The 14773-nt window shown below is 51.8% G+C and overlaps 1 protein-coding gene across 1 annotated transcript in view; it reads right to left on the bottom strand.

Annotated features, from left to right (window-relative positions):
* DNAH1 (dynein axonemal heavy chain 1) overlaps positions 1-14560 on the bottom strand; it is an 82199-nt gene extending 67639 nt beyond the window's left edge. Inside the window, exons 1-7 of the mRNA XM_015130758.3 lie at positions 14026-14560; positions 12936-13008; positions 10511-10685; positions 9938-10094; positions 8832-8964; positions 5566-5727; positions 4479-4731 (exon numbers count right to left, since the gene is read on the bottom strand). Coding sequence (XP_014986244.2) covers positions 4479-4731; positions 5566-5727; positions 8832-8964; positions 9938-10094; positions 10511-10685; positions 12936-13008; positions 14026-14454 — 1382 coding nt within the window. The 5' untranslated portion in view covers positions 14455-14560. The remainder of the gene's footprint in view (positions 1-4478; positions 4732-5565; positions 5728-8831; positions 8965-9937; positions 10095-10510; positions 10686-12935; positions 13009-14025) is intronic.
* Positions 14561-14773: the final 213 nt, after the last annotated feature.

Raw genomic sequence — 14773 nt, 5'->3', positions numbered from 1 at the left:
AAATAAAAAACAACTTTGCAGAATTCTATGCAAATGTATTTCAAAACGGATATAAGATGGATAATTTTCTAGAGAAACAATGTATATGAAAATGACTCCATTAGAAGTAGAAAGTTTAAAATAGACCAATTTCTTTCTTTCTTTCTTTTTTTCTTTTTTTTGAGACAGAGTCTCCCTCTATCACCCAGGCTGGAGTGCAGCAGCACCATCTCGGGTCACTGCAACCTCCGCCTCCTGGGTTCAAACGATTCTTGTGCCTCAGCCTCCTGAGTAGCTGGGGCTACAGGTGTGTGCACCACGCCAAGCTAATTTTTGTATTTTTAGTAGAGACGGGGTTTTACTATGTTGGCCAGGCTGGTCTCGAACTCCTGACCTCAGGTGATCTGCCCGCCTCTGCTTCCCAAAGTGATAGGATTACAACTGTGAGCCACCACGCCCGGCCAGTCAAATGATTTTTTTTTTTTTTTTTTTTTTGAGACGGAGTCTCGCTCTGTCGCCCAGGCTGGAGTGCAGTGGCGCAATCTCGGCTCACTGCAAGCTCCGCCTCCCGGGTTCACGCCATTCTCCTGCCTCAGCCTCCCGAGTAGCTGGGACTACAGGTGCCCGCCCCTGCGCCCGGCTAATTTTTTTCTATTTTTAGTAGAGACGGGGTTTCACCATGGTCTCGATCTCCTGACCTTGTGATCCGCCCACCTCGGCCTCCCAAAGTGCTGGGATTACAGGCGTGAGCCACCACGCCCGGCCATCAAATGATTTTTAACAAGGATGCCAAGACAATTGAATGTGCAAAAGAACATCTGTAGCATGCTACCCTTCACCTAAGAAAGTGGGGAGTATAAGAAAACATACATATATCTGAAATATACATGTTTCTACTCATTTGTGCAATAAAAAACACAGAAAGGATAAACCAGAAACTATCAATATTGGTTACCTGTGGGCATGTGGTAGGAACACAATGGAAAAGATGGGGAATGTGGACAGGATGTGGAGGTGGAGAGTAACAGATCTCTGAGTATAGCTTTTTGAGTAATAGCTATTTTGAGTAGTATACAAACAGTCATGTGCTACATAATGACATTTTGGTTACAAATTGCATATATGATGGTGGTTCCATAAGATTATAATGGAGCTGAAAAATTCCCATTGCTTAGTGACATCATAGCCATCGTAATGTCAAAACACAACAAATTACTCAAGTGTTTGCGGTGATGCTAGTGTAAACAAACCTACTGCAGCCAGTCATATAAAAGCATAGCTCATACAGTTATGTATAGAACATAAGTGATAATGATAATAAATGACTGTGTTACTGGTTTATTTACTATACCATACTATACTATACTATACTTTTTAATTGTTATTTTAGAGTGTATTCCTTCTACCTTTTTTTTTTTTAAGTTAACTGTAAAACAGCCTCAGGCAGGTCCTTCAGAAAGTATCCCATAATCATAGGAGATGACAGCTCCATGTGTCATCTGTCCCTGAAGATTACTGTCTCATTACTGTCCCTGAAGACCTTCTAGTGGGATAAGATGTAGAGCTGGAAGATAGTGATATTGATGACCCAGGCCCTGTGCAGGCCTGAGCTAATGTGTGTTCTTGTGTCTTTGTTTTTAACAAAAATGTTTAAAAAGCAAAAAACAAACAAACAAACAAAACCACATTTTTTAAAAGCTTATAGAATAAGGATTTAAGAAAAAAAAATATGTATATATATATATTTTTGAAACGGAGTCTCACTCTGTCCCCCAGGCTGGAGTGCAGTGGTGCGATCTTGTCTCACTGTAACTTCCACCTCCAGGGTTTAAGAGATTCTTCTGCCCCAGCCTCCTAGGTAGCTGGGATTACAGGCACCCACGACCACACCTGGCTAATTTTTGTATTTTTAGTAGAGACAGGGCTTCACTATATTGGACAGGCTGGTCTCGAACTCCTGACCTCAAGTGATCCACCCGCCTCTGCCTCCCAAAGTGCTGGGATTACAGGCATGAGCCACCGTGTCCAACCTTAAAGAAAATATGTTAATACAAAAGAGTCAAAAAGTTTTTTTTAATTAAAAGTTTATAAAATAGAAAAGTTAAAGTAAGCTAAAATTAATTAATTAATTAATTAATTTTGAGACAGTCCCACTCTGTCACCCATGCTGGAGTGCAGTGGAGCCATCTCAGCTCACTGCAACCTCTGCCTCCCAGGTTCAAGCAACTCTGGTGCCTCAGCCTCCCAAGTAGCTGGTATTATAGTCATGTGCCACCATGCTCAGCTAATTTTTGTATTTTTTTAAGTAGAGATGGCGTTTTGCCATGTTGGCCAGGCTAGTCTTGAACTCCTGGCCTCAATCAATCCACCCACCTTGGCCTCCCAAAGTGCTGGGATTACAGACCTAAGCTATCATGCCTGGTCCTAAGGTGTGTTGGGTTAATTTATTATTGAAGAAAGAAAATGTTAAAATAAATTTAGTGTAGCCTAAGTGTATATAGTATTTATAAAGTCCACAGTAGTGTATAATAATATCCTAGGTCTTCACATTCACTCACCACTCACTCACTGACTCAACCAGAGCAACTTCCAGCCCTGCAAAGTCCATTCATGGTAAGTGCCCTACATAGATGTTTTATCTTGTATACTGTATTTTTACTGTACCTTTTCTATGTTTAGATACACGAATATTTGCCATTGTGTTACAGTTGCCTGCAATATTCAGTAATCACACCCTGTATAGTTTTGTGGCCTAGGAGCACTAGGCTGTACCATATATCCTGGGTGTGCAGCCAGCTATATCATCAAGGTCTGTGTCAGTACACACTATGATGTTTGCACAACGATGAAATCACCTAATGACACATTTCTCAGAACACGTCCCCATCATTAAGTGATGCATGACTGTAAATATACAGATGTTCCACTACTTACAGTGGGGCTACATTCCAAGTAAACCTGTCATAAGTTTAAAATGCACTTGATACACCTAAGCTACTGAACACCATAGTTTAGCCTAATCTACCTTAAATGTGCTCAGATCACTCACATTAGCCTACAGTTGGGCAAAATTATGTAACACAAAGTCTATTTTATAATAAAGTGTTTAAAATCTCTTGAAATGAATACTGTACTGAAAATGAAAAAAAGATCAGTTGCATGGATGCTTGAAGTACAGTTTCTACTGAATGCATATCACTTTCACACCATCATAAAGTTGAAAAATGATAAGTCGGCTGGGTGTGGTGGTTCACACCTGTAATCCCTTTGGGAGGCTGAGACTGGGGATTACCTGAGGTCAGGAGCTCGAGACCAGCTTGGCCAAAATGGTGAAACCTCGTCCCTACTAAAAATACAAAAATTAGCCAGGCATGGTGGCGGGTGCCTTTAATCCCAGCTACCTAGGAGGCTGAGGCAGGGAATCTCTTGAACCCAGGAGGCAGAGGTTGCAGCGATCCAAGATCGAGCCACTGTACTCTAGCCTGGGAGACAAGAATCAAACTCCGTTTCAAAATAAATAAATAAATAAATAGAAAGAAAGAAAGAAAAATGGTAAGTCAAACTATCATAAATTGGGGACCATCTGTATATATATTTCCCAGATCTGTCTGCTATGGAAGTCTCAAAATAATGATATCCCAGTAGCAATGAGCACATCTAATGTCCAGATCTTGGCTTCTAAATATCATTCCTCAACTAAAAGGAACTTCCAGCCAGGCATGATGGCTCACGCCTATAATCCTAACACTTTGTGAAGCCAAGGTGGGAGATTTACTTGAGCCTAGGCATTCAAGACCAGCCTAGGCAACACAGGGATATCTGTCTCTACAAAAAATAAACAGAATTAACCAGAGGTTGTGGTACATGCCTAAGTCCCAGCTACTCAGGAGTCTGAGGTGGGAGGCTTGCTTGAGCACAGGAAACTGAGGCTACCATGAGCCAAGATGGCCCCACTGCACTCTGGGCACTCCAGCCTGGGTGACAGAGTAAGAACTTGTCTCAAAAAATAAACTAAAATAATAAAAGGAGCTTCCTTGGAGAAACAGCTGGTTTCAGGACTGGACCTGGGAAAATACACAATGAGCCTGGAAATTCTTGCTGTGCCAGAAAGTAAAGTTATCTTAGGGGCACGTTGCTAATAAACCATCATCCAAGGGTTTTGAAGAATAATGGAAACATGGTAAAACGACATAGGAATTAACTTGAAAAGTCTCCCACTGGACACATCTGGGACAATTTGAGCATCGAAATTTTTAAAAAGTAGTCAATTGTAACCCTTTGAATAAAATAAGAATCCAAGAGTGCATATGGATAATGAGGGATCTGGAGATGGACAAAAAGTTGTTTGGGGCCCCAACAAGTCCACAGGGCAATAGGCAGGACAGTCTCAAACAGACGAGCCCTGAGGGAGCTCCACCCTAGAGTAGCACCAACGTCCTAGGGGAAGGTTCCCTGGAGAAGGAGATGCCCAGAATGGGGAAGGCCGAGCGGGGACTCACGAGGGGCCTTTGCGCATCCGAGGCGTGCTCAGGGCCCACTGCTTGATCTTGCTCAGGCTCTGTTCACTGATGACACGCTGGCCGTCAGAGGGCATGCAGTCCACATACAGGTTGTAGAGCAGCAGCGCCTCCGTGTTCTTGCGCAGGGCGTTGGCCTGGACCACACGTTGTGCGAACACACAAGGGTCCTCAGCACAGAAGAGAAGCTGGATCCGTGGCACCCAGTACTGACAGACCTGAAGGGGTGGCCTTCCTGGGGGCCAGGTGGGAGGGAGAAGGGGACACACAGTCAGGCTTCTGGGCTGAAGCACTAAGTTCCAGCCGGCTGTGCCGCGGATGCCCTGTGGCCCTGAACAAATTGTTTCCCTCTTCTGACCCCCTGTTGCATCTGTGAAATGGGCATGACGACACTCCCTGCCCAGCCCATCTCGCAAGGTATCATGGACGGATGTGAAAGCACATAGACAAGGCTGGGATGCGGTGGCTGACGCCTGTAATCCCAGCACTTTGGGAGGCCGAGGGGGGAGGATTTCTTGAGGCCAGGAGTTCGAGACCAACCTGGCCACCATGGTAAAACCCTGTCTTTACTAAAAATACAAAAAAGTAGCCGGGTGTGGTGGTGGGCGCTTGTAATCCCAGCTACTTGGGAGACTGAGGCACAAGAGTCGCTTGAACCCGGGAGGAAGAGGTTACAGTGAGCCAAGATTGCACCACCGCCCTTCAACCTGGGTGACAGAGCCAGATTCCGTCTCAAAAATAAAAATAAAAAAGAAAAGAAAGTATTTAGACAAGCAGTTATACAGGCATGGCTGTTCAAGTGCCCATCCCTTGATCCCACACCCAGGGCAGGCATTACTTATTGATGAGACTTGGGCTCAGAGCTGACATGCCAAATAATGGCCACTTGTCCTTTCTGGGGTCTCTTGAGTGATGAGTCCTCTGGTCCTTACCAGTCAGTGCGTTGGGCAAACAGAGCAAAGTAGAATCCAGAACTGATCTGGCAGTGCCCTGGGTGGGGTTGGCCTCAGTCATGGGCCGGTCAGGCCCAAGCTGGGGGTCTGCCTGGGGCAGCAGCAGCAGCTCGTACCTTCAGGGGTGACCCCTGCATTCAGGATGGGCCTCCCCATCTCATCTCGCACCAGGCCTTTCTCGTCTGTCTTGTGCACCAGGTATAGCTTCTTCTCCTCATCGTAGTCCAGGACGCCGACCTCGCACCATTCGTACTTCAGCTTCTGACTCTTGGGGTCCTCTGAAACAGGAGAGGAAACCCCACCAGTGCCACCTGCCATGGGGGCAGGAAGGGGCCTCTGAGTGCTGGCAGCAGCGCTGGGAATGGGTCTCAGAGATCACCAGTCTGGCGTCTCTCCCGCCGAGATGCCCCCATCTGCTCCAGCAGAGCCAGGACCCTGCTTCCTCCCAGCCGAGCTGGCCTCTGAGGAACCCAGGCTGCAGGAGAGCCAGAAAGACCAGGCTTCTCTGCCCTGGTGCTCAGCACAACCTGCACCAGGGCAGAGAGAAACACAGGCCAATAGGAGGCTGGGACAGGCAGCACGAAAGCCCCAAGTTAAGGGAGACCTGCTGAGAACCCATTTGTAAAGGTCATGAATGAGTTGGACCCCCTTCAAGGTGACCAAGACCAGGGTGAAGCCCTCCTCACAGGCTGCCCCTGGCTGCTCAGTCCCTGGGCCCCTCATCTGAGAACAGGGCATGGCAGGGCAGGACAGGGCAGGAGCCGCTCTTTGGTCAGGATGGGCCTCCCACTGGTTCCCTGGGCTGAAAGCCTGTGCCCACTTCTCTAGCTTACCTCCTGCCGCTGCCCCTCACACATTTCTCTCCAGCCACACTGGATATCTGGCTATTGCCGTGAGTTTCAACCTTGTTCCCATGGCAGAGCCTCTGCACTGGTTGTGCCCTCGGCTTGGAACTCTCTCCACTCAGGTTACCTCATTGCTGGTTGTTCCCTTCACCAAGAAGAAGCCTCTGTGCCTAAAATAGCACCCCTGTCCCAGGCACTCTCTGACTTGTTACCCCATTCTATCCCTCACAGTGCCGAAAGTCACACTACTTACGCATCAGCTCCTGGTTCACAGCTGACCTGCTCACACTAGTGTCAGCTCACTAAGGGCAGGAGCGACTTTGTCCCGTCTCAGTCACAGCTGTGTCCCTGGGCCTAGAATGAAAACTAGTACCTTGCAGGTGTTCGATAAATTTTTGCAGAAGGAAGATGCACACACATGGTGCCCAGTAGAGCAGCCACAATGCATAGTGGCTTAAAAACAAACTGAGGCCAGGCGCGGTGGTTCAAGCCTATAATCCCTGCACTCTGGGAGGCAGAGGTGGGCGGATTGCACTCAGGAGTTCGAGACTACCTTGGGCAACATGGTGAAACCCCGTCTCCACAAAAATACAAAAAATTAGCTGGGAGTAGTGGTGTGTGCCCGAAGTCCCAGCTACCTGGGAGGCTGAGGCACAAAAATTGTTTAAACCTGGGACATGGAGGTTGCAGTGAGCCGAGATAAAAGCTGTTTGTTTTGTTTTGTTTTGTTTGTTTTTGTTTTTTTGAGATGGAGTCTCGCTCTGTTGCCCATGCTGGAGTGCAGTGGTACAATCTCCACTTACTGCAACCTCCGCCTCCCAGGTTCAAGCAATTCTCTGCCTCAGCCTCCCAAGTAGGTGGGATTACAGGTGCACGCCACCATGGCCAGCTAATTTTTGTATTTTTAGTAGCGACTGGGTTTCACCATGTTGTTCAGGCTGGTCTTGAACTCCTGACCTCACAATCTGCCCACCTCAGCTTCCTAAAGTACTGGGATTACAGGCATGAGCCACCACGCTTGGCCCCCTGTTTTTTTGTTTTGTTTTGTTTTGTTTTGTTTTGTTTGAGTTCTACAGACTGGGTTGAGGAAGGAAGGGCTGGAATTCTCAGGAAATGCTCCCCACCTGTTGACACCAGCTAGATGAGTAAAGAATGGATAAAGAAGGCCTATAGCTCACCTATTTTGCTTCTCTGTTTTGCTTTTCCCTTCCCTTCCTAGTAGGTTCCCTTTCTGAAAATGCTGGCCTTATCTCTGCTCAACTCAGATGAAAATATGTCACTGGAAGCTCCCAGCAGAAAACAAGAGGTCCCCGGCAGAGCCCCTCCCTGCTCACCCGTCCTCCCACCCATGCCACCACCCCAGTCTCCCAGCAGAGCACCTCGGTGGAGCCTGGTACTTGGTGCATTTAAGGTTAATGCAGTCCCAAACCTTCTGGTTTTATCACCAGGAATTGGTGATCTGGGAACAATTGAGTTAAATTATTTTTGTAATTAAGTCCAAAGTAAAGAGAACATTCTGGGCTTCTTGTCTAGTTCAGAGAAATTGATTCCAGCATTAATGTGTTTATAAAATGAAACATAAATTTACAGCCTGCTCAATGGACTGGTTGTGCAGTCTTAAAACCAGTCATGGCTCTTACAATCCTGCTTCCCACCTGGAGCTGGCCTACTGGGTCCACTTCCCACTCACAGCATCTTGTCCACCCACCAGGTGGGGAGCAGAGCAGCCTTCAGCCCTGCACAGGGGAACAGCCACCTCCAACTTCCCAAATGATGACCCAGACCTTCCTAGGATGCTGCATCGAGACCCAGCCGTGCAGGCCAAGACAGCAGCCATGGATGCCCACCTGGCATTGCTTTCCACAGCAGGAAACGGGAGAACCTTCACAGCCACTGGGGCAGGCCTGAGGCCAAAGGAGCAGCCAGGGGCACTCCCTGGGCAGATACAGGCAAGGCTAAGACAAGGCAAACCTGTGTGGCATCAAGTGGGCATGGTGAGGTGTGACAGTGGTTGTTGATGGGTGACAGTAGGCGAGTGTGTTTCTGTGTGGTGAAAAAGTGTACATGAGAGTGGTTGTTGGGGGTGTGCGTGACAGTGAGTGTGTTTGTCAATGTGTGTGACGATGGGGATGTGTGTTTGTGAGCAAGTGTGTGATGGTATGTGTTGTGCACACAGAAGTGAAAGCTGAGGGGCCACGGTTAGAGCTGCAACAATGGGGCTTCTGGGTGGAGGGATGGAGAGTGGAACTGTGCCCCTCGTGCATGTTTCAACATTCCCAATGAGCATGTACACATTTTACTACCAATAAATCAAACATTTTTCAAAACACTAGGCACTATCCAGCTGTCCCTTTTCCAGCCCTGGTCCCTGCATTTCCTGCCTCTGTGAGGCCAGCTCCTAGGCCTGTCTCCCAGCTGAGAGGTCTTGAAAGACCCCTCGCCTTCGGTGGCTGCCAGGTCCCAGGGGAGCCCAGAATCTGTGACAGGGCTGCTACTGGAATGAGATAGTGCCCTCACTCCAGACTGGCCTTGCTCACCATGCCCCAGGAAGTCATCAGTGGGCAGGAGGGCTTTTCCTGGGACAGGTTTCCTGTCCAGAGACCCTGGCTCCAAACCCATGTTGATCCACTCTCTGGGAGTCCGGCAGTCAAAGTCCTCATTGTCAAATACCTGGAAGAAAGCAGACCAACGTTGGGAGGAAGCAGCTCCTCTAGTGGGGCCCAGGTGGGACTGGGTGTGCCAAAGGATGGGGCGCCTAAGTAATCCCCTCCCCAGGTGAGAGAGCAGCAGGCTGGGACTGGGGGTTGACCCTCTCCACTGGGGGCTAGGGGCTGACCCACTCCACTGCTGCTCCCAGGGGTGCACAGCATCTGGTTGGGTGTTTGAAACCCTGGATCCCCATCCAGCCAAGCCACCTGAGGCTCAGGCAGAAGGGTGTCCAGGGACCCAGAGCAGGCGGTAGGTTCTTTCTCCCACTGCCCAGGGCCACCTAGCTCAGGCTCAAGGGAAGAGGTGGCCCTTGGGTTTTTCTGGGGACCCTACTACAACTTGGAAATGATGAGATTCGGGGCTGTTAGGAGGCAGCCCTTAGCTAGACTCAGCTTTACCTCCTTACAGGGACCACCAGGCGAGAGACACTCAGGGCCGCAGAGAGGAAGGGAGGGGAGGTGGGTGAACGCCAGAGCCAGACCATGCTCCCTCTTTCTCCTCCCTGGATTCATTTCCTGATTCATACCCCGAGGGGGTGGCACTGATTCCCTCTTCCATCCCTGCTCTTCCCGTTTCAGTGAGCCCAGAAGCAGCTCTCTACCCTGAGGTGGGCCCTGGTCAAGGAGGACTACTCCACAGTCCAGCTGGGCCACATCTAGATTGCCCATGGGTGGCATGGAGGCCAAGGCCAGGCATACAGTCTACCCAGGGAAGAAGCAAAGACTCAGCATTCCGGGGGGCTGGGGGCCCCTCCTGCTGCATCTAAGATGCTCAAAGTGCCTGGGATGGGTTCCTATTGGTGACCTGCCCTGTTTGACAAGAGAGTGCTGGTGACTGGTGTGGGAATCCCCTTTCAGATCTGACTCCTGAGCTTCCACTGGGGTCCTGCACCTCTGCTCCCTGTCCCTCAACCATCTGTGGAAGCCCGGCTCACCTTCAGTGGGAGGTAGATGGGGAAGAGTGGGTCATGGCCCTGCTCGATGGTTTGGGGGTGCTGGGGGTCCAGGTGCCTAGGCATGAGCTTGTTGGAGTCGATGCCCTGGCTGAACAGCAACTGCTCAATGTCCAGGCTCAGGTACTGCTGTTTCCTCCTGGTCAAGGGCAGGGACGGGACCTCAGGATGGCTTGGCTTGTGTGATGTGGTTCCATGGGTGTCCACAAGGGCTTACGGGGTTGTGGGGACAGGGGTGTGGCCGAGAGACCCCTCTGGAGCCCTCCGCCCCTCTGAGACTCATCAGGAAGTCGTGTGGTGGCTGGGGCTGGTGTCCTGGGCTCCAATTGTCCTTCTGTCCTGCCCCGCAGTCCCATTCACTGACCTCAACACCACCTTCCCCAATTCCAAAACATGTAAATTGTTCCTATTAAGACACCAAAGGGCTAGAAGATTCGATCTAAACACTTGTGCACTGCTATGAGGATTGTCACCTGGTGATCTGCAGTTCCTCACCCCCTGAGACAGGTGGATGCCATCTCCCGGACAGTCTCCCCACAGCCCACCCAGCCGTACCTCTCGATCTCAATCTTGCGAGGACGCTGGCCTGGCAGCACCTGGAAAGGCACCTGCACCTTGGGCTCATAGGCCTGCAGCGGGAAGTCAGTCTGGGCGAGCAGCCGGGTGGTGGACCCAATGCACTGCTGCTCCACGCGCTCCTGGAAGTCCTCAGGAACCTCGAAGGTTCCGACTGCAGGTAGAAGCAGGGGCAGGGGCTTTGGGGCTCAGGCCAGCACCCAACAACCAGCCTCCACCCCATAAAACAAATCATCTATCAGGCAGTATGCTTTGGAGTGTGGGAAGCTCAGAGCTTGCCAGTGGCTGGGAGAAAGGTATGGCACCAGGTGCCCTGGGGCTATGAGCCTGGAGGGATGGTGGCTTCCAGAAGGTCTGTCCTGGCCCTGCTCTCCCTGTCCAGAGCCAGCATGCTTGACCACTCCTTTCCATACCACCCATGACTCCAGCACCAGGGGCCATTGCTCAAGCCAGGTGTTGAGTTCAACAAGGGCAAGGGTTACCACTAGACAGGAAGATGAAATGGGATGGGCTCCTCCCACACCTACTGCAGAGGCCCCTCAGCATATTAGAGTCTGATATTCATTCCCTGAGGCTATTGCCAGCTTGAGGCATCCTGGATACTGTGGGTGGCTCCACCATTCTGGCCCTGCAGGACCCTCAAATCACAAAATGACTGCCCCTACTTAGATGAGCAGGGTATACAGAGGCTTCCATTCCATACCTAGGGGAAGGGGAGTTGGTGGGGAGAGATCCATTGATAGGATGACCATCCATCTCAGTTTGCCCGTGACACCAGATGGTCAATGGAGAAGAAAGTCCCAGGCAAAGTCCGAGACCACAGAGGTGGGGAGAGGGGAGTGGGCACTTGCTTCAGGAGGGGATGACCACATTTCCCAGGGCCTGGCTGCGCTCTGGGCAGTCTCCTGATGGTCCCCTCTATTTTCTGGTTGGAAGAAGGGTCCAGAGTCCCAGGGGCCCTGGTGACCCCTTCCTTGGGCCTTACTGCCTCCCTGGGACCAAGAGGTGGTTGTGCTGCAGGAGGGCCCACCTTAGGAGTGTCATCTGGGGTCCCACAGAGGCCTCCAGAGGTGGGGCCTGGGCAGTGTCCAAGGCTCAGTGGAGCCTCCACTATTAGCTGGAGTCTGCTCTCACCAGGTTGCTGAGTAGTCAAGGGACCCCACCAAAAAGGCCCAGATCTCAGGGCTGCCAAGAAGGTTCTTTTCAGAGCCCTAATCACCAGTTCTTGAGGCTGCGTGACACCACTCCACCCCCAGGACCCACTCAGTGGCCAAGAAGGAGCCAGGGTGAAGAGACCCACACCTGGCCTCCAGACCCTGCTGTGTCCGTGCGCCGGGGGAGGCTACCCCAGCCCTCGGGCAGCAGAGTGAATGTCCACAACTGGCTGCTGAGAGCCCTGACTGACACTACCCTGTGCCGCTGGGGCCTACTTTTTCTCATGTGGGCAGAGCTGCCATCTGCCGATCACCCCCTGCCCACCCTGCCATGAGTGGCAGGAGCACCATTCCCAATACCCTCAGTGCTGAGATCTGTGGTTGGTAGCCATTTTCTGGGTCACAGATACTTGTGATACTGTTGGAAACAATAGGCCAGACCCTCAGGTAAGTGCACAAATGTACATGCTCATGGTGTTTTCTAAGGCCTGTGGGCTCCGAGAGGACTGGTCTGGATGGTGACAGCAAGGAGCCAGGTCTTTCCTGGGGGTGGGGAGGAGGGGTGGACAGGGGGAGCCACAGGGCATCTGGGCCTGATCCAAGGGGACATCCTGTCTGCCAGAGGAGAGGGGCAAACTCTGGCCAGGTGGGAGGCCACCTGTGCAGTTCCTCACCACCACTCAGGGCTTCTCCTGGAGCCCCTGTACTCCCCTCTGCCACTGGGGAAGGCCCCACACCCTGCAGACCTGTCCCAGTCCTCGCCACCCCAGCCATGCTCTGAGACTCTCCATGAGCCTGAGAGGAGAAGCCCCCTTTCCTCCTTCAGCAAGGATCTCCCAGGCATCTATCTGAGCCAGGCCCTGTTCTAGGTGCTGGGGCCACAGCAGGGAGCAACTCAGACAGTCCTGGCCTTTTCAGGGCCCACATTCCAGAGGAGGCAGAAAATACACCCATATGCCCTTCTGACCTCAGCCAGGGAAAGAAAGCTGTGGCTCTGACCCCCGGCAGCCCAGCCCAGCCCAGCTCAGTGTCAAGGTCACGGCTCCACTAACAGTAATGACTCGGCAGCTATGGCTGACTGAGCACTCACCATGAGTGGGCGCTTGTGAAGCACCCTGTTTCTTATTATCCCCACTCCACAGTTAAGGAAGCTGAGGCCCACAGCCAAGAAAAGGTTGTCTCCCTGAGGCCAAAAGCCTGCTTGGAAATACCTACTGGAACCCACTCACACAGCCCTCCTGAGCACTGACCTCTTGGGGTGAACTTGTCGAGGTCAGCCTGCCGCAGGAGGTTCTGGCTCATTCGGGGGCCACGACACACCTCCTGAAACCAAACCGCGGAGCCCTGAGTATGTGTCAACATCCCAGGGACAGGCAGGACCCGGGAGGGACCATGAGGCCAGGCGCCTCCCTTGAGGTCCACCAGGGAGCACTCCAGGAGCACAGGAGTGGGCAGAACCAGTGAGTACGCACAATTTCCCATTCAAAGGCCACAGTGGGCAACAAGTGTGGCCACCCAGGACATCCTGACCCCGCCCCATTCTGGTCCAGCCCAGCTCCCCTCGTTGCTCTGAGAACACTCCACAGTGCATCCTGGGGCTGAGCCATGAAGCAGATACTGCAAGGCCAGCAGGTATCTCTGTACGTACTTCCTCTCCCAAGGGCCACTGGCACTGCAGGTGTAATGCATATCAGGGGGTCCTCACCCTGTCTTTCTTGGCCCCTCCCTGGCCTAAAGCCTAGGACTGCTTGGGACATACAGGACTCTGAATTCTCTCCTTGTCATTCCCTCCCTCTCCTCTTTCCCCTGCCCCCAGCCTCCTCCCTCACATTCTAGCCTTCTTCACACAGCCGCGCCCTCTCTCACGGACCCCAAGTCTTTGTACCTGTTGTCTCCCCTGCCTGGAACACGCTCCCAGGCCCCACTCTTACATCCTGTCTCTTAGATCTCAGCAGTATATCACCTCTTCTGTGGAACTTCCCAACCAGAGCCAGGGGAGGGGGTCATCCCTACCAAAGCCACTGCCCCATGACAACGACAATAGGGACATGGGCGTCTCATCCCTGCTGCATCTCCAGGGCTCCATCCAGGGCCTGGCACACAGCAGGAGCTCAGTAATGAGTTGTCGAATGAATGGACAGATGGATGGGTGGTGAGAAAAATGGATGGAAGGATGGATGAGGGCAGAATAGAGGGTAGATGGATAGAAAGACAGACAGATAGGTTGATAGACAGCTAAATGAACAGATGGACTGACTGATGGGGAGAAGGATGAAAGGATGGGTGAACGGAGCCCAGAGGAAGGGCTGAGGCTTGGTAGGGGATGGCTGCCATACTCACTCCAAGTTGATCTAAGGTTCCAGGGCTGAGGATGTCAGAGTAGTACCCACGCTGCTTCATCAGCGGGTACTTCTTATCATTGCCTGTCAGGGGTGACTTCCGGGGCTGCCCCAAGTCTGAGAGTGTGGGTGGGGCCGGGGGCAGGGATAAATGTGGGAGCTTGGGGTCAAGGGCTGGAGGATTCCCCAATCCATAGTCTGATCCTGGAAGAATCTTCTCCGGGTTATACTCTAGGCCCCTGTGGGTCCCCGCTTGGACTCCAGGAGCACCGCTGCACTCTGGGCCTTGAGGGGTCCTTCCTGGGCTACAACCTTTACTGTTAGGCTGCTCCATGCTGCTTCTCAGAGAGATGCCCCAGCCGAAGCTCCTAGGAGAAGATCCCAACATCAGTCCGCCCTTGCCAGCCTCTGTCTCAGCCCCCAGACACATGGATGCCTAGATTGCCTGTCTGCCACAAGCCCCAGCCCATGACCCATGGGTAACAGAAGAGCAAGGAGGAGGGAGTGGTCTCCTTCTAATCTGGACAGGCATACAGTACCCCAAGTCCCACCAGGAGACAGTGGGGCCTGCCCTGGACACTGCATGTGAGAAATGAGCCTACCCAGAGTTAAGGCTGAGTGAGGAGAAGCACTGCAGATGCCCCCAACCCATGCATGTGACTGCTTTGTCCACCCCTCTCCCCTATTTTATAGAGTAAGGCCTGGCTTCTCAGTAGTGGGAGATGGGGAGGGAGGCCCAGAGTTCGCTC

Source organism: Macaca mulatta, chromosome 2 (genome assembly GCF_049350105.2).
Source record: "Macaca mulatta isolate MMU2019108-1 chromosome 2, T2T-MMU8v2.0, whole genome shotgun sequence".
NCBI lineage: Eukaryota > Metazoa > Chordata > Mammalia > Primates > Cercopithecidae > Macaca > Macaca mulatta.
Note: the sequence above shows the minus strand (reverse complement) of the source record. Positions and strands in the feature narration are given on the sequence as shown.